The sequence below is a fragment of the Castor canadensis genome, chromosome 1, assembly GCF_047511655.1.
Source record: "Castor canadensis chromosome 1, mCasCan1.hap1v2, whole genome shotgun sequence".
NCBI lineage: Eukaryota > Metazoa > Chordata > Mammalia > Rodentia > Castoridae > Castor > Castor canadensis.
Window position 1 is genome coordinate 34937934 of NC_133386.1, and position 19014 is coordinate 34956947.

Consider the following 19014-nt stretch of genomic DNA (forward strand, 5'->3'; position numbering starts at 1 on the left):
AGTAAAGTTTTGAAATTGTTGAAAGTTCCCTCTTCCCTTTCATAAAAGAAAGACTACCCTTTCCCCTGGAAAAGGGACAAGGGACACCTGTGCTTGATTGTTGGTTAGAGATTCAACTGTTACTTGTTTTGGCTGAAGCTATTTTCTATTTTAGTTTCTACAGTACACCCCAGAGGAAAGCTTTAAAAAGTTAGTGTGGGAACTAAAAACCTAGAATTTCTCAATGTTTGTGTTCTCCCATTGAGCCTTAAGTTAGCATTTATGAAAACATTAAAGTACAATCCTTGGTTGCTCTCCAGGCAAAAAAAGCACATTTAGAATGGAGGTCATTTACAACATGCTGCTTTTCTGGTTAGGTTCAAAAGGAATGTTGTATTGGAGTAAGATCTTTGTGTGACTGTATTTGCTAAGAGGAAAAGGAATTAATTATCTGCTAACAATCATAGAACTATAAACATGATGCTCATTTTCTCACCAGTGGCCAATACCTGTTTCATAATTGACCAGGTGTGTTTATCTCAGAGAATAGCTTATCTCAGAGAATAAATGATGTAATTCACTATTATATATTGTTCAAGTATTGGGAACTACTAATTCCACTAGAGCTGCATCAAATTAATGTAGACTTAGAAGAATTTATACAGGGATTTCAGGGACTTTAAAAAGTATGTCAACTTATCAGAAATTTTATTATTATGGTCAAAAGGAGTAATCTCAACACTTGTGGTAATGACGCTGGTTTCTTTTGCTTTTGTATTTTTGGGACCCCAGTCTCTTTTATCTTATTTGAATGATTTGTGAATCTGCTAGGCTAGATAGGAAATAAACATAGTCCCATTTTCTCTACCATTCTGGTCTTCCGTCTTTGCTCCTATCCTCCTAGATCTTGCATTTTAAAGTGTAGGCATAATTTTATCTTATTTATTTCTCTAATTTGGACTCTTCTTCATTTCCTTACATTTAGTCCTTCATTTATTCTCTCAGCTTTTATTCTCATTCCCTTTTGCTTTTTTCTTTTGCCTCCTAAGACAGGACTATTGATCTGGGCAAGCAAACAGATTCCTGTTTTAGCTAATACTTTATAAACAAAAAAGTACAAAACAAAAACAAACCCAAGAACTGTCATTGTTTTCTCTTTGACAGTTTCAACTTCTATAATTCCTACAACAATCCTCTTAAACAATTTCCTTACTATATTTATGTCACTTATCTTTTCTAAGCCTCAGATTTTCATCAGTGAAATAATAGAGAAGAAAGGCAGATTTTTGGGACTAGTGGTAAGAAACTGAATCTGGTTGCTAACTCATGTCTGATCCATCAGAGACTGAATTCTTAACCTCTTCATGAACAGGAACTTGCTTTCATTTGAATGGTGTAATATATGTTATTCCTATATTTGTGATGTTTTTTGAAGTGTCTGCCTTCTATTGTAATTAATAACATTTGTGGTTCTTTGAGTTTAAGAGAGGAAGGAACTTCAACTTCTACTTGAAACTGCTCCCATGTCATTACCCTTGATCCTAAAAACTCAGTTGAAAAATTTCATTCAGCCTGAGTTCTTCTCTGATTGATCATGACTTGTTATTTACTTATTCAGGAATAATTATCATTATTACAGTAGTTCTAATTCAGTAGATAGCAATTGTTATTAGTTTTGGTACCATTAGACATAGTGTGATTGCTTAGTAGATTATTTTGACTTTCTGAACAGTCACTTATATGGAAAATGTGGAAGCAGTGTACACTTACTCTTTACTGATCTTTATTGCTGCCCTTCCATTATTAACAGAATTGATGGTATGATATTTAGTCTCTTGGTCTGTTCCCAGGAACTAGAGGCTACACTCCCTTCCCTTTCCTTTTTTTGCTTGATCCAATCTTGGTTCATTTTAAAAGGCAAGTGATGATTACAAAATTCACTCCAGGACAAAGACTCTTGCATTTTAGGGTAATGCAAGTCTGATTATCCCCTTAAGTTGCTTTTCATTTTATTAGCTACTTCTCATACGATTTCAGTACCATACAACATCAAAGCTATGGACACTTGAAAACCGTAGGCAATGGTTCCAGCATTACAGGAATGGAAGATATCTTACAAAGGCTCTTAAATTTAGTTCTGTGAATCCTTTAAAGTTGATGGTGTGTGTGTCTTGGAGTGTGGTTGGAGAGAGGAGTATGCTAAATTCATGTGAGATTTCAAAGAAAGAAAGAAAGAAAGGGAGGGTTAGAGAGGACAGAGAAGAAAAACCTGGGAACTGGGTTGACTCACACTAGGATAAGAGGGTGGAGTTGTGAGGGAAGGGTTAAGGAAGTTGTATGGTTAAGTGCCAAGGAATTGGAAGATTCTATGTATAACATGTTTTAACACTGTCATCTAATTTTTAACCCTTGAAAATGTTCTGATCACACATTCTCTAGATTTTTCTGTACTATGTGGTACCGAAATGAGTGAATGTATCCAAGGGAACAAATTTTTGAGGAACTATCTGTTCTCCATTCAGCACAATAGTGTTAGGGGGAGGAGGCACTTCAAGATGAGGAAACTAAAACAGAAGCTAAATAGCTGAATAGATGTGTGCGAAGTAGGGATAATAGAAGTCGTAGAAAATCCTGGAAAGTGAGGAAAGCAGGTTATAAAATTAGCCATTTCTAAAGAGGAACAGATCATGTTGACCCTTTTAGTCATCATGTTGCATAGGTTATCTATGTCATACAGATGAAAATGCAAATTTTTGTGGTCAATTAAGGACACATACTTCTTTTTTCTGTAGTAGTGGAAGAGAATTAAATTGTAGAACAATGTTGGCCTGTTTCTTAAAATTTAACATGTATCAGGTAAACTACATGAGAAGTTCAGTCTCCCAAGAAGCAGAAAAGCTGTGCTAATTTTTGAAATCTTCATGTGTTTCTGTCTTCTGAAGGTTTTGAAAGCTGTTCTCTGAAATCAGTATACTTTTCAATTTTCAAATGTAAGTTGGCTATCTAGTGCAAACACAAAGCTCATACTTGGCCATTAGGAGGAATTTTATCCTGCAGATTGTGAACAAAGCAGTCACGTTATTTTCCTAAAGCAAAGGAGGGATATTTTAGGGACACCAAAGTTGTTAGAAGTAGAATCCTCCAAGGAGGCAAGTTCAGTCCTTTTGTTTTAGATTTTGGAGGACAATCTTGCTTTTCCAACCTGACATTTTATAACATATGCTTCATTAGCACATGTTATAGAAATAAACTGTACGATCGAGGGGATGAGCCTCACTGGAAGAGAAGCATTATCTTGAGAAATAATAGAAGGTAAAAGCTTGAACAATTAATAATAGACCATGATAAAAAAAAAAAGTGAGGGCACTAATGTCAGCCTTCCCAAACAATGGAATCATTTGGGGGAATTGTCACGATTGAGAACATTGTCTAAAGTCATTTCAAATTATACCATTTTTCCTTTTTTGTTTTCTCATTGAATAAAACATGTTAAAAATGTTTTCTTTGTTTTTGCTTGCCTTCTATTGATTTTCCCAAGAGTTTAAAGGTGCACAATCCATCTATCGTGTGCTGGGGTTAGTGGACAAAAGAGTTTTCTGATCTTGGAAAGCTTACATGAGGGGTGGTGAGATACATAGGCAGATATTTGTTACATAAGAGAGTATTATATAAATGCCCTGGGGATGCAGAGGCGGAAACACTAGGAGACAGATGCCAACTTGTGTTATAGAGCTCCAGATTGAATGTTCTAGCCCTCATTCTGGACTTCCGGAAGGACAAAATGATTGAAAACCCAACTTTTCCTAGAGGTTTTCAATGAAGTAAACAAATTCAGCAAGTGAAAAGTGCTATGAGTGATGTAACAAAAAGTGATATGTTAGAAGGAACCTTACAAAAACTACTTCAGTTGTCAGAGTAAGAAATGCTTCTCAGGTAGGTGATATTTAGCCTGTAACTTGGATAATGAAGCCAGCTAAGGAAAATCCAATGCAAAGAGACTGAAGTAAGCATCAGGTTGGATTTTTTTTTTTTTTTTTGAAGGACAGAAGGAAGCCCACTGTATCTGGAGCATGGTAAATAAAGGAAAAAGAGAGCAGGAGGTAATGTGGGAGAAGACAGGGGTCAATCATTTTGAAGCTAAGTGGTAGAAAAGTGTGGATTTCATTCTTATTGCAATATGAGAATGAAAAAGAGATTAATATTGTGTTTTAAAAATTAATCTGGAAGCTTATAGAAAACTATTGTAGGACTGTTTTTGTGGAAGTTATGAAACCTGTTAAGGGACTATTGTATTTGTCCTCCATAGAAATGGTCAGAGCTTGATAAAACTAGTGAAGGAGATTCTAGATTGAGGAGATAGCTTGGAAGGAGACAACAGGAATTGCTGGCAAATTACATGAGGGAAGTGAGGGCAAGGGAAAGATCAAAGTGATTCATAACTTTCTAGTTTTAGTACCTTGGTGTATTATGTTGCCATTTAATCAAAAGAAGGAAACTGGTGAAAGAGGCTTGAAAAAGGAAATTAAAACCTGTATTATTTAAAAAATAGGGCAGTGCCATTGCCTTCAGCTCATAGATAATAGCAACAGAAATTACTTAAAGACATTTATTTTAGAACAACGAAAAAAAATCCCAGACCAGCTCGGGTCCAAATCATGATTTCGCTTCTCACTCCTTTCTCTACCAGAGATCTTGTTTGTTGCCTTCTAAAATGACTGGGCATGAAACCATATTACTGTGTATTTCCTTTAGTTTTTTTCAAACCAACAGTTTCTGGCATGTTCTTTGTTTCTACTGGGAAAATTTTACTCAATGCCAGGGACTAATTGTGCTGCACACTGTGTTGGTGCCTTTGTAGCTCTTCAAAATGATCTGAAGAACATGGAAAAAACTTTTTCTTATTAGAATAGAATACTTCTTATTCTTGTGCTTCTGTTTATACATTGTCATATGATTCTCAATGGTTAGAAACTAGAATAGAAGCAAGCCCTTTGTGATACTAATTTTATATGTCATTTTGACTCAGCTATACCATATCCAGATATTTGACTGAATGTTATTTCTGGATGTCTCTGTGTGAGATTATTATAGATTTCAAATAGTAGACTGAGGAAAGCAGATTACCATCCCCAAGGTGGGTGGGTCTCATCCAATCCATTGAGGGCCTGAATAGAGAAAAGTATGAATAAGAGAAAATTCACATGGGACCTGACCTTCTTGAGCTGAGACATCTGTCATCCCTACTTTAGACTTGCAGTTGTGTTGGAATTTATATCATCTACTCTCCTAGTTCTTAGACGTAGACCTAGCCTGGGATTTGTACCATAAGTTCTCCTGCTTGTTAGGCCTCTGGACTCAGACTGGAACTAAATCCTTGATTTTTCTGGCCTGAAATTTTTAGCCTCTTTAATTGCATCTAAATCTATATTTCTTACAATACTTATCTAAAGAGATATAATCTACAGAATATGGAACATGTATGTGGGTGTATTTATCTACCTATTGCTATCACTTCTTTTCCTCTGGAGAATATTAACACACCATTTACATTTATATTTTTGATTTTTAGTTTTTGAGCATACAACAGCTTAGTTAGAAATTTTATTTCTTAGTGATCTTTTTGCACAGCAAAGACTGAATGAATGCAGTAGACTCTACAAATAGCAGTAGTAATAATGTTCTCATTAGAGCAGAAAGTAAAAGGAATTGTGTATTTTAAAGTGTAGTGATTTTCTGCACATAGTCCAGGGAACCCAAGACCTTTTCAACAATTTTGTGATGTCAAAATTATTTTCATAAAAGTCCTAAGATATTTTTCTTTTTTTAATCTCACTTTCTCATGAGCATGCAGCCAAACTACCCAGAAGTTACGTGTTCTGTGATACCATAATAAGTAAAATGAAGAAGTGAAAAATAAGAATCTGGCTGGCTCTTGTTAAGTCAAACCTTAAAGATACTTGCAAAAAGCTAAAACAATGCCTCCTTTTTATTTTGGAATTTTTTTTAAAATAATACTTATTTAGATTAATATAGTACGATTATTGTTAATCAAGCAAATTAATAATTTAAGGAATTCTCAGTTTTAATTTCTTGTATTACAGTACTGATAAAGGTCACAGAAAAAAGCTCTTTGATAGCCTTGCTGTCTTTTAATAGTGTGAAGGGATTTTTAGACTAAACTGTTGAAGTGCTATTACTCTAAACAAGGGTTCTAATACATAAGGTGACTTTGAAACAAATGTGAAGCGCGTGCTTCCAAATCTAACACGCTTCCATCAAATCATTATGTCTCAAAGCAGCTTAAGCCAGTTCCAGTTGTTAGCTTGATTTTTGTTATTATTTTTACATTTTCTGATAATTTTCCTCATATGTAGGAAGAGTTAGTACTGCCTTAGCTATTACATGTTGCTATCTTCTAAGAATTAATCTCTTGCCTCCTCATCAAGTCAGTCACCCAAATAATGGCTAACAAGTATTTATTGAATTTGTAGTACATACTCCTATTGCTTGCATACACTCTTGTTAGATGGTGTGCTTGTGGTCAATTCATTGTCTCAGAACTCAGATCTACCCTTCACTGATTGCTCTGTGATGATGAGAGCTTGACCCTTCTGGCATTTCTCCTTCACAGCTAGCACAGTGCCTTTCTTTGTTGAGGGCACAGGAGACACATTTTAGAAGGAAAGAACTTCTATTCCAGGGTAAACATGCTTCTGTGTGTTTTTCACCCCCTCCGTCTTGTGGACACTGCTTACTTAGCTAGCAGTGCAAAGTGCATTCAATGCATATAGTCACTCAGTGAGTGAGCTCGCAGTCCAAACCTTGGCCAGGTGACTGCCTTGGTGGCCAGCTGATGACCACTGTGTAGCTTATAGCACACCCAAGACCTCATGACACCTGATGACCACTGTGTATCTTACAGCACACCCGAGACCTCATGATATCCTGTTGTATGGGAAGTGTTCCTTGTTTCTCCAGAAACTATGCACTTGCTCTGGCCTAAGTAACCCAGAAAACTCCATCCTCCAGTAGGCTGCATCCAAACTTTCTTTTTTTTTTTTCCTTTATTGTGCCAGGTGGGGTTGCATTGTGGCATTTACAAAGGTTCTTACGGTGTGGCAAATATATCGTACTTTAATTCACCACTCTACCACTCTCTTTAAGAAAATATGACTGAACAATCTCCCTCCCCTCCATCCTCATTCCTCCCTTTGTCATTTGATTATTACTTAGGGTTCTCTTCACAACTTTAAAGTTTTTACTATCTTATATATGTAATAATTCTTTGTATTTTCACTGTTAAATTTACTCTCTGGCATCTCTCCTGCTTTTTATTTTATTTTATTTTTACATTTACTCACATGTGTATGCATTGTTTGGGCTACTTCTTCCCCCCTCCCCACCCCTCCTCCATCCCATCCTGTCTCTCCTGCTTGATCTCAGAATGAATCAGGTGCTTTCAAGGAGAACATTATTATTTTTCTGAGAGAGGATGATCCCTTTCAAATGGTTCCCCTTGCAAATTATTTAAAATGTGTACAAAATCAGCATAAAATTAAGGATCAGAATCAGAAATTCAGAAACTGTGAGCCAGTTCTGGCAAAGAAAAATGGCATAGTGTGGGCAGAAAATAGTAATAGGTATGCCCAATTGAAGAAGGAGGTTTGTGAGGAAAAGAGAGAGGTGGAGTTACCAAAGCACCTCAGAGCAAGAGAATGGAAGATTGTGTATTAAAAGCAGAAAAGTTCATCTCTTAGTTTAGAGGAGATCCTCAATGGATTTCGAATAAGAAATAACTTCATGAAAGTATATGTTAGCATATGCAAGAGTAAAAAGTCCCACACATACACATACATATATGAAAGCTTAAGAATGAAGCACTGAACCCATTTTTCATTCTTTTTCTTTAATATTAATCTGATTTCCCTGTGGTAATGTTATTCCTAGAACTGTAGCTTAATGCTAAAAAATTTCATTAATATAATAAACCCCATAGGGCATTGCTTCTTCATCTATACATTAGACAGGAATTTATGAGTATGGTACTTGTTTTCTTTGGCCATTCTTTTTCAGCAAAACTGTCATTTAGTGTAAATACTTGCTACTTTTCTCTCTCTCTTCCTTTTAATGAATTGAAATAATAAGTATCTGATTTTTTATTATGTGTTTTTGAATGCTATGATGCTGTTAATCTGTAGAATGCAGGGAGGATTTATCTTTAAAAGGCCAATAATCTGTATTTATTTACTAAGTACCATTGTTCAGTGAATGTTTCCTATGTAAGATATACTTGTATACACTGTTTAAAATAAAAAAGTATACATCTAATGAATGTTCATTGTAGAACATTCAGAAAATGTACATAAAAAATGAAGAATTGCAGTCCCCAATAACATGCTCTTAACATTTTGCTCCATGTCCTGTATTTTTTTCCAGTTGGCTGTGCATACACACAAGTGAACACATTTACAAAAACATTTATAGCCTGGAAGCGAGGGAGGTGGGGAGACAGGGAGGGAGTGGGGGGGCAAGGGGGAGAAATGACCCAAACAATGTATGCACATATGAGTATATGAATAAAGAAAAAAATGCATTAAAGAACTTAATTCAAGATCTAAAACTTGGAAACTACAAGACTGATACATGGAAGATACATTTGAAGATGGAAGCATAGACATGGAATTTCACAATAAGACTCCAGTAGCTCTTACAGTAAGGCCAATAATTGACAAGTGGGATTTAAACTAATTTAAAAGCTTCTGCACAGTAAAAAAATCAACACAGTGAATATATACCATAAAGAATAGGAGAAAATATTTGCCAATATTTATTCAATAGGGTATTAATATACAGAATATATAAACAAAAATTAAACAGCAAAAGAACAAGTAACCCAATCAATAATCATGTAAATAAATTTAACATTTTTCAATTGAAGAAGTGCAAAAGCTAATAAATATATGAAAGGATATTTAATATCCTTAGCTAGCAATGAAATACAAGTCAACTACATTGAGATTCCACACACAACACAGTCAGAAAGGCAATTATTATGAAAATAAAATCTGGCAAGCATGAAGGAAGAAAAGGAGGTCTTTTTCCCTCCTAATGGGAAAGTAAATTAGTGTAACCACTATGGAAATCTGTAAGGAGGTATGTTAAAAAATAAAAATAAAGTCCCATTGATCCATGCATATCAATTCTGGTTATAAACCAAAAACAATCTGTGTCACCTTAACTATAGAGAAACCTGCATACCCATGTTTATTGCAGCACTATTCACAATTACTTAATTATGAAATCACTGTATGTGCCCATCAACAGAGGAATGAATAAAGAAAATGTGGCATATATGCACAATTGAGTTCTATTCGGGTGATAAGAATGAAATTAGGTTCCTTACTGAGAGATAGGTGGAATTGGAGCTCATGACTTAGAATGAAGTAAGCCAGTCCCACAAAGTTTCACATGTACTCTCTCATTTGTGGAATTTGGGGAGGGGGAACAAAGTCATGAAAATATAGGAGTGATTACTAGAGAAGTTTAATTAGGAAATATGTCACCATAGAAGATGTGTTACATGGTCATTCACATTTGAGATTTGAAGCTATGCCTTTATAAAATAAAGACAGCCTGTTTTATAAACAGTAGACTTTTTCATGGTGGAAGACTAAGGTTTTTTCTTGTTGTTTCTTTTCATTATTATCTAAACAAAGTAAATAAAACCAAAAGAACTTACTCTAAAATTTAAAAAAATATTTATAAATGGGTTGTTATGGTATGAATCTGAAATGTCCCCCAAAGGCTGATGTTTTGAAGGCTTGGTCCCTGTAGCAATGTACAGAGGTAGGGCTTTTGGGAAGTGATTGGATCATGAGGGCTCTGACCTCATCAACAGATTAATCCATTCTCATTGATGGATTAATCCATTTAGGGTTTCATAACTCTATGGACTATTGGGAGGTGGTGGAAAGTGTAAGAGGTAGGGCCTACTTGGAGGAGGTAGGTCACTGCAGGCATGTTGTTGAAGGGTATGTCTTCATCATTCTTTCTTGCTTTCTCTCTTTGTGCCTCTGGAAGCCACAAGATCAGCAAATTAGCTCCACTACACTCCCCTTATGATGATGTTTTGCTTTACCACAGGTCCACACCCATGAGGTCAAGTGAGTATGGGCTGAAAGCATAAGGCAAAATAAATTTTCCTCTTTTAAGTTAATTTTCTCAGGTATTTTGTCACAGTGTTAAAAAGCTGAAAATCATATGAATATAATATTTTCTACATATTTGACTTAATATGAATAGGTGTCACAAAATGCTTCCTTAGTATGATTTATCAAACTTATTGATCATAATTTCACAAAGTAACTATTATCTTACATTTAGAATCCTTTTACTTTTCTTCATTTTAAACAGTGTAATGGTGAGATGAGCATCTTTTTAAGCTGTATCTTTGTATATTTACAAATTCTTGCTTAATATATATTTTTAGACATGGAATTGTCAGATCAGAGGGTTTATATTGCTATAAGGTTTTTGGTTCTTACTGTAAAATTGCTTTCTTAAAAATTGTGCATTTAAAGACATCTAAACTCCATCTTGGATGATAAAATTTGAGAACTCTTTGCTGAAGAGGTTGTAAAAAGTATCAGTAAGGCCACAATAAAGATGTTATGTTCAGTAAAATTAGTACATTTTATGTGTGTGAACATTTTATTATTAAGCTTTAAGGCAGCTAAATCACAATTAAATATTACTGAGCTTTATTTTTTAGAAACATGAGATTAGTTACCGGGAACCAGAACAATAGTAAGTAAGTTTAAGTTGTAACATAAAGAATGAGGGAGTGCATGTTGCAGAATTTCCACTCCGTAAGTGATGAGAACCAGTTACACTGGTAGGTTGTAGAGGTAATTTTTCAAAGTTTATAAGAACACAGTGTACTCTATGTTTAGGATGACTGAGGGGAGTTTGTGTCAAACAGGCAGCTACCTCAATGGAACCTACTGTGTAAATTGCTACTCTATCAAGTCACTAGACAGAAAGATTTAAATGACTTTTTGGTATTAGTGCTTGCTTCTTCTTTTCTAGAACTGTGCCATAAATGCATTTTTATTCCATACCACTCAGAGAATATAGTAATACTGGGCTGCATTGAAATAGAGCATTTATGAGAAACATTCTATAGAAATGAGTTATATAGTTTGGATAAGCTCTTATTTTGTGATTATCAAATTAGTAAGGCCTACAAATGAATATAGTTTGCTCATCCCATTTCTCTAATAGGAAAATTATTGTAGCTTAAAAATGCAAATGGCTGAAAATTGCTAAATGCTCTTAATGGTTAATCTCATAATGTATGATTAAAATGTGACACAAAGCATTTTACTACAAAATTTATTTTCTAACAGAAGAAAATGACTATTAGAAAGCCAGTAAGTCATTTAGAAATCACTATTAAGTTGATAATCAGAAGCTATAATTGATGCAAACTTGTAAAAATAATTTAAATGTACTACTGTAATAATATGTCAATGAAAAAATTGTTATTGCAGTGGAGAAATGTGCCACAGTTTTGTGAAGAAGCAGAGGCCCAATAATACTAAGTAACTTATCTAAGACTCAGACCTGATCCTAGTTAAGAATAACAGGTCTGCTAAGCATTAGTGAATCTGAAAGTGATCTTCCTAAATCAGCTATTGATTTTAGAACAAGAATATAACCACGAATAGAAGCACCCTACTTCTGTAAATTGGATCAGGATGCAGGATATCCTGTTATAAAAAAGACATAGTTTTTCCAAAAATCAGGTAATTTATTGTGTAAATGTACCATCTGCGAAATCATGAAGAAGGAAAAAAGAATAGAATTCCAAGCTTAAGAAAGAAGATGAGAACTGAGAAACTGAAGTAAACAATAATACTGGTTATTACTGTTACAGTATTTGTATTCTGTATTTGAATTGCATTAAATAAAATGTTAGACAAAATCTTTGCCAAAGTTCAGAACCACAAGTTACCACTCAGTGGAATTAGTCAGTTTTGAATTTGTTTTCTTATGTAGTTGAATTCCTCCCATCTTTCATGATTTGAGCCTATTGTTGAGGTTAATTGAATTTATTAGTGGTCACTGAGTGTTTAATATATCATGGGTACAAGTTATGTTTTCAGGAGGGAAAACAGAGGGTTGATTAGTTATATATTTTGTTAGGAAGAGAGGGCCAAGAACCCTTGTAAAACTGGGTTCTGTAATGCTGTACCAAATATATTGTGGTTAAAATTACATCCTAGGAAAAAATTTTGTAATAAAATTGTATATTTACATTTTTGTGATATGTGTCTCTGTTAAAATCTGCTGTGAGACTAGAACAATTTGCTGTTTTTCTGGAGAGCTTCTTGCACTAATATAGCAGCCCAATGTTGAAGTCTTGTTTTTGTAGTTAGCCTGCAGTGAAAGGTCTGTGTAAATGCTCTATGCCCTTGGCCTCATGATACATAACCAATAAATATTCAAACAAAGGGGTGGAGTAGATTATTGATTTCAAGTTTTTTTTTTAATTTTTTCCTCCTCATCTTAGAAAAGCAGAATTGGGGCATATGGTAATGGTGATGAGTTATGAGTTGACCGCCTAGTCTGCCAGAAATACATTAAGCCTACTATATACCCAAATCTTAGCTCTGGGAAAGTTTAATGTTAGCCTTCACACTAACTCTACAAGGTATTATTTTTCCAGGAACTGAAGTTCAGAATAGTTAGTAGGTGGCAAATAACTTGTCCAAATAATAATCTTGCAATTTGAAATCAGAAACAATTCTATTACCTATCCTCTTCCATCTTCGTACAAAAAGATTCTGCTTTTTGTGGGGGGTAGGATGGGGAGGGGCATGTGGTCAGTAAGATAATTGCTTTTATTTGTTTTCTAAGACTTTCTATTTAGGAAGACTGGAATGTTTTTAGTGAGATCTGAATTTGAACCATGCCCTTCCCTGTCCACTATGTGACTTTAACTAACTAATGCTGCCTCAACTTCCTAATTTGTAAAATGGGGACAATAACAGGTTGTTGTGGTGGTTAAATGGGTAAATGCATTTGTCTAGTGTAAACAATGTTATTTAAGGATTTAATTCACCTACTTGCTTAATTGATATCTTTTTATGACTCTGTTCTGGAAGACATGGCTTTTTTGAGTTACATAGTATTCAGAGTATATTGGAAATTTTTTATTTTTATATGTTCCCTGTGGCTTTCGTATTTATTTAGATTTATTATTTGTAATTTCATTTCAGGTTCCTATATGATAGTGGACTCTTCAGATCATGACCCTGGAGAAAAAGCCCGACTTCAACTGCCTACAATGAAGGAAAATGACACTCACTGCATTGATTTCAGTTATCTGTTATATAGCCAGAAAGGGTTGAGTCCTGGCACTTTGAACATCCTAGTTAGGGTGAATAAAGGACCTCTTGCTAACCCAATTTGGAATGTGACTGGGTTCACCGGTAGAGATTGGCTTCGAGCTGAGCTGGCAGTAAGCACCTTTTGGCCCAATGAATATCAGGTAATCATCTGTGATTTTCTCGTTTATGTGTTGATGTATTGGATCTTGTTGTATGTGTAATACTTTGTCATAAATACTGGTCCCACAGTCAACAGGAGTTTGTCCCTTTTGCTTTCCATCACCCTCCTTCTTCCTTGAAGAACAATTCAAATATGTTGTCACAAAACATTCTAAGCAGAAAAAAATATTTCCACACGTAGAAAAAAAGTAGGTTCATATCCAAAATTTGTGGTTTGTTTTCAAAAACCTATTTATCGATAATCTATTTCTATAGCTTTGTTCAGGAAGTAGTCTTTTTTATTTGACTGTAACATTCAGACTGAATTGGTTTACTAACTTATTGAAAATAAAATTTGTAAAATAAACATGAAATAGTATTTTATGAAATATGTTATCTTGAAGGGAAGGCATTTTGATTTAATTATTTATATTTTTGTCAACCAAATGGAATATAAAAATAAGTGAACAAAAAGATAAGTTGTCTACAACATCTTTGGGTTTTTCTCCCAGAAATTATTGTGCTCGACCTTGAGATTTAGACTTTTAAAAGACTTCCTATTTGTAGCTTATTAGAGAGGCTAATGAGAGTGTGTTTATGTAAAAGCATGTTTTATGACAGTGATTAGTATATAAGGCATTAACAGTTTCATTTGTGCCTTTTAAAAATGAACTGTTTGATCAAGTAGGGATTGTCTGCTTCTGAATCGGAAAAAAGCAGTGCCTTTGTGTTACTTGTATTTTCTTGAGTTGATTATTAAAAGCTTCTTACACCATAGACATGGCTCCAGAGGTAAGGTTCTTATTTTCAGGTTATGTGTTTGTTCAGGTATCAATGTACTTTCATTAGGTATAAATTCATTCTATCATTCCTGAACGGCAGGATGTTTCTTTTCAGTCTGGGAGAGCTATTAGCTTTTTCAGGGCCCTCACCTTTGTGAGGGCTGTGTATGTGGGATGTATGGGGTGTGTGTGTGTGTGTGTGTGTGTGTGTGTGTGTGTGTGTCCTTGTGTGTATATGTGAAACTGACATTGTAGAATAACTGTAAGGTCAGTGGGATTGTCTCTGACAGGTCTATGGCTGTCATCACTGGATGACCTCATGCTGCATTATCAGCATACTGATTTCGTGAGTCTATCTTTGAAGATTAACATAAACCTGGGTAGAATAAGAAGGTTTGATTCACAGAACAAAACCGTGAACACATTCCAGATTCCCTAAAACAAATTAAAACTACAAATAACACAAAAAGCTAACAAAATCATTACAAATGTGAGTTCTGGAGTCCTGTGTCTATTTTCAACTCTTCATGTTACTTGCTGCTGTGTAGGTAGTTATTTAAGGAATCAAACACTTAGTTGTTCCTTTAAAAGCATCAATATAGAAGTAGGTTTTGATTAATCCAACAAATAATATGGCTCTATCGTTTCCTTCATAACTAAGAAATAACATCATTATTTTTCCTGGTTTTAAAAGAACTATCTTTGACTTATTGATAGTAATAGGAATTTTCTCTGACCCAAATTATCGCAAAGTTACTTTATTGTTGAGTTACAGTGCCTCATACTGGATGAATAATTCTTTATTCAGTCTCATTTTGAAGATGGCACTCTGTAGGTTATATGTGTCTAGAAGCATTTAAGCAGGCAATGCAAAACATGCCTATGTGAGCTGCAACATGACCAGCAAGATTTTTGTGAACATGTCTTATCAGAGGAAAAAAATGACTAAATACATAGAACCTTTGGGCAAATATCTTATTTTGGAAGATTAAAATTTGAGTCATAGATAATTTCATATATTTTACTTTTGTCTTTTCCCCTTCCACCTATAAAACTTAATGAGAAAAAATAACAGAATATTTTTTATTTATGTACTTAATGTTCAATAAATTACTTGGTGTTTTCATCAGTTCAATCATTTAATACCTACATGTACATCATTTCTTACAAAACACTAATATATATTGTATTTATGTAGCATTTTTTGCTGCTAGGAAGTACTATCAGGAAAAAGATGTCCTGTGCATTCCACAATGCATTCAGGTAGCTTTCAGGATCTGTGAAGTTTTCCATAAGTGCTGACAAAATCTGGTAGAAATTTTTAATTAGGTTACTTAGGTGCTGATAGTCCCTACATACAAAGAGAAACTCATTTGCTTTAAGTACTAGATATCAGAGACCAGTTTTGAGATTCCATTGGGGAAATTTGGAGGATTTTTTTGGTACTGGGATTTGTTGAACTTAGGATGTTATGCTTGCAAGCAGACACTGTACCACTTGAGCCATACCTCCAGACCTAATTTGGAGTCTTGACTTGTATTCTTGTGTAAGAAAAAGTCCACCTCATCCCTGTACAAAACCACTTGTCAGGCTTGTATTACATAAGGACAAATTTATTATTTAAAGTTTCTTTCTCTCTAATCAAACCTACTCAAATAATTGTTTAAGATTCCAGAAGTGTTTTGTACAAAAAGATTTAAACATAGTTTTTAAGAAAAAACAAAACAGCCTGTACGTAGGTGAAAAAAAGTACCATATGTCTGTCTTGACCAAAGAGAATTTAGTTTGGACCCCATAAATCATCAGGTTTTCTTTTTTTTAAATAGACTACCTTATTAGACTTGCCAGGATAAATTACCTTCAGTTTGTGCATAAACTTAACCAATAAAATGATCCATTGGATTTCATTATTTGGAATTTTACATTTTAATTTTGTTTTTAATGTAGTTTTTGGAAATCTATTCTGCCAATAATTGCTCTTCCTCATGGCTGATCCAACTCGTGAATAGATTAGAGTACTGGCTGTATTGAGTGGCAGAGTGTATTTTTCATTCCAGTCACCTTTAAGGAGAAGAATTCCATTGGCTGTATACTTTCCAGAGTCAAACAGACTAAGCAAATGTAAATTTGTGTTTTTCACAATCATTACAGTAACACACACACACACACACACATAATATATTATTCTTCAGAGCAATAGATGTCTTTTAGCTCAGTATTCTAATAGTATCATATTATATTTGTTTTTTTTTGTCATGGTGACAAGATGTTATTGCATATATTTTTATAGGTCTCAAGTTAATACTATAGATCCTTAAATTGATTGCAAAACAGAAGTAAAAAAGAAGTACAAAAAAGCTAAGTTTTCATGAGTTGTTATCTCAGTGATACAGTGTAACTGAGGATCTGTATACCTCTGAAAGAGTAATTTTCTCCACTCTGGAAATCTGACCTGTCTTGTACACATAAAACTAAGTTCTGCTTTGGGATTAAATCCATTACTTTCTTACTGAGCAGTGAGGTTGTCAGTAAATGAGGCAGATAGGCAATGTACATAACTTGCAAAACTATTAGTGGAAACCTAATCTGCTGTTTTCCATTAACTGGGTGCACATCATTAATCACAAAAATGATGCGTGATGAAAACTACAGGGGTTTGGCCAGAAATTGGAAAGTGACAATATAGCAGAAAGTGCCTTTTCCCACCTCAATTCACTGAGAAGAAAACAATGAAGTTTTGCAATCCGTTTGCTTCTTAACATTTTCTTTCCATCAGTTTGAAAAAAATGTAAGAACAGGATAGGCACGAAACTCTCTGGGTTTATCTCCTTTTTAAAGGATTATATTATATTAACATGTATTACACTGATATTTTGGCAATGAAATGATTGCTATACTCCAGAGATCCTGCTGGCTTTGGATCTGAAAAAGATTGGGATTTAAAGCTAGAGACTGTTTACCTGAATGAAAAGGCTTTTTTTTTTTTTTTTTTTTTTTTTTATGAAAAGGCTTTAAAAAGTGGATCTGTAGATACAGAGACCCATGTAAGAAGAGTGTGCTCACGAACTATCTTGCCATGAGTGTGTATGTGGGGGGGGGGGCAGGCCACTCCTCTGTCATAGCGCTTAGAACTCCTCAGAATTTTACTGTTTCTCATTCATTCATGTGGAGCCCTGCCTTTAAAAGGAATGTGGCAAAGTTATTCTTCCTAAATATCTTATAGATGTAACTTTTTCCTTTGTAAGCATTGTAATTGATGCTGGCTCATTATGAATATTGAGCAGTGTTGAAGATACCATGGTTATCTATTTGATAGTCATTCTCCTCACTTTCATCCATATTTTTAGGACTTTATCCCACCTACTTGCTTTCTCAATTCCCTTTGCAGGTAGGGCTGGCCATGTGACACAGTTCTCATTAATGAGTGAGAAAGAAAGTTTGTGAAGGGACATCAGGGAAAGATTTTCTTCCCTGATATAAAAAAGTGAAGTATGTTGTTGCATGAGAGTGTGATACCTGGTATTAGTGCACTCATCTTGTAATTATGTGGAAGGAGATAGTTGACCAAAGAGGGTGATAAAAGAAAGATGGATGGAGTCTGGGCCATACACTCAAAGTAGTAGTAGGGGTCGTGGTAGTGGTAGTAATAACAACAATAATGATAATAACTATTTTATAAATCTCATTTAGATGAGTATTCTGCTGTGCAGCCAAAAGCTTCCTAATATATCATGTCACATTTTTTCTTGAGCTATCTACACATATTGTTTAGACATGGCAGAACTACCTAAGAATCTATGAATTAAGCAATTCATATTTTCCAGTGTAGTTGGAGATAGAATACAAACCTATGAACTTGAAAAGGTAAATAGGTGGAAGACAATAGATTAATGATTTAAGGGGATAGAAAGAAAGGAAGGAAAGATAATCTATTGAGTGTCCACCATGTATATGTAGGATGCTGGCTGAATACTTTCATGTATATTAACTTTAGTTTGTTTTAATATTTGATTGTATGCTAAGTAAATTCTTCTTACCTTCATAGGTGGACACAGTTTCTGATTATGTGGTGGGGATTGGAATTTTTCCCCATTTGCTCTTTAGTAATTTACTCTGGCTTTTAAAAGTTTGGAATTTTGCCATATTATTGACTTCTGAATTTGGCCTCAACAAGATGGCCTTATTTTAGTTGTGGCAATAGTAATTATCTAACATGGTCACTGTGGCTCATTTTTACACCACCCAAAATTTACCTTGTGTTTGATAGAGTAAATAACAAAATAGCCCTTTGTTACTGCTTTTTTTTTTAATTTTATTCATTTATTCACATGTGCATACATTGTTTGGACCATTTCTCCCGCCTGCTCCCTGCGCCCTCCCTCTCTACCTAACCCCACCTTGCTTCCAGGCAGAACCTGTTTTTTCTTTTTCTCCAATTTTGTTGATGAGAAGTCATAAGCAATAATAAGAAAGACAAAGTGTTTTTGCTAGTTGAGATAAGAATAGCTATACAGAGAGATTCCTAGTATTGCTTCCATGCACAAGTGTGTTACAATCCAAGTTGATTCATCTCTACCTGATCTTTTCCCTAGTTCCTGATCCCCTTCCCATATTGACCTCTGTCGCTTTAAGCTTTCTGTATTAGCTCCTCTGCAGTGGGGATATCAGACATTTTCATGTTTTGAGTTCCCTACCTATCC

General features: G+C 34.6%; 1 protein-coding gene across 16 annotated transcripts in view; it reads left to right on the forward strand.

Moving 5' to 3' along the window:
• Ptprk (protein tyrosine phosphatase receptor type K) overlaps nt 1-19014 on the forward strand; it is a 504921-nt gene that overhangs the window by 169721 nt on the left and 316186 nt on the right. For all 16 annotated transcript variants that reach the window (XM_074075059.1, XM_074075053.1, XM_074075007.1 and 13 more), the window contains exon 3: nt 13263-13534. In XM_074075059.1, coding sequence (XP_073931160.1) covers nt 13263-13534 — 272 coding nt within the window. The remainder of the gene's footprint in view (nt 1-13262; nt 13535-19014) is intronic.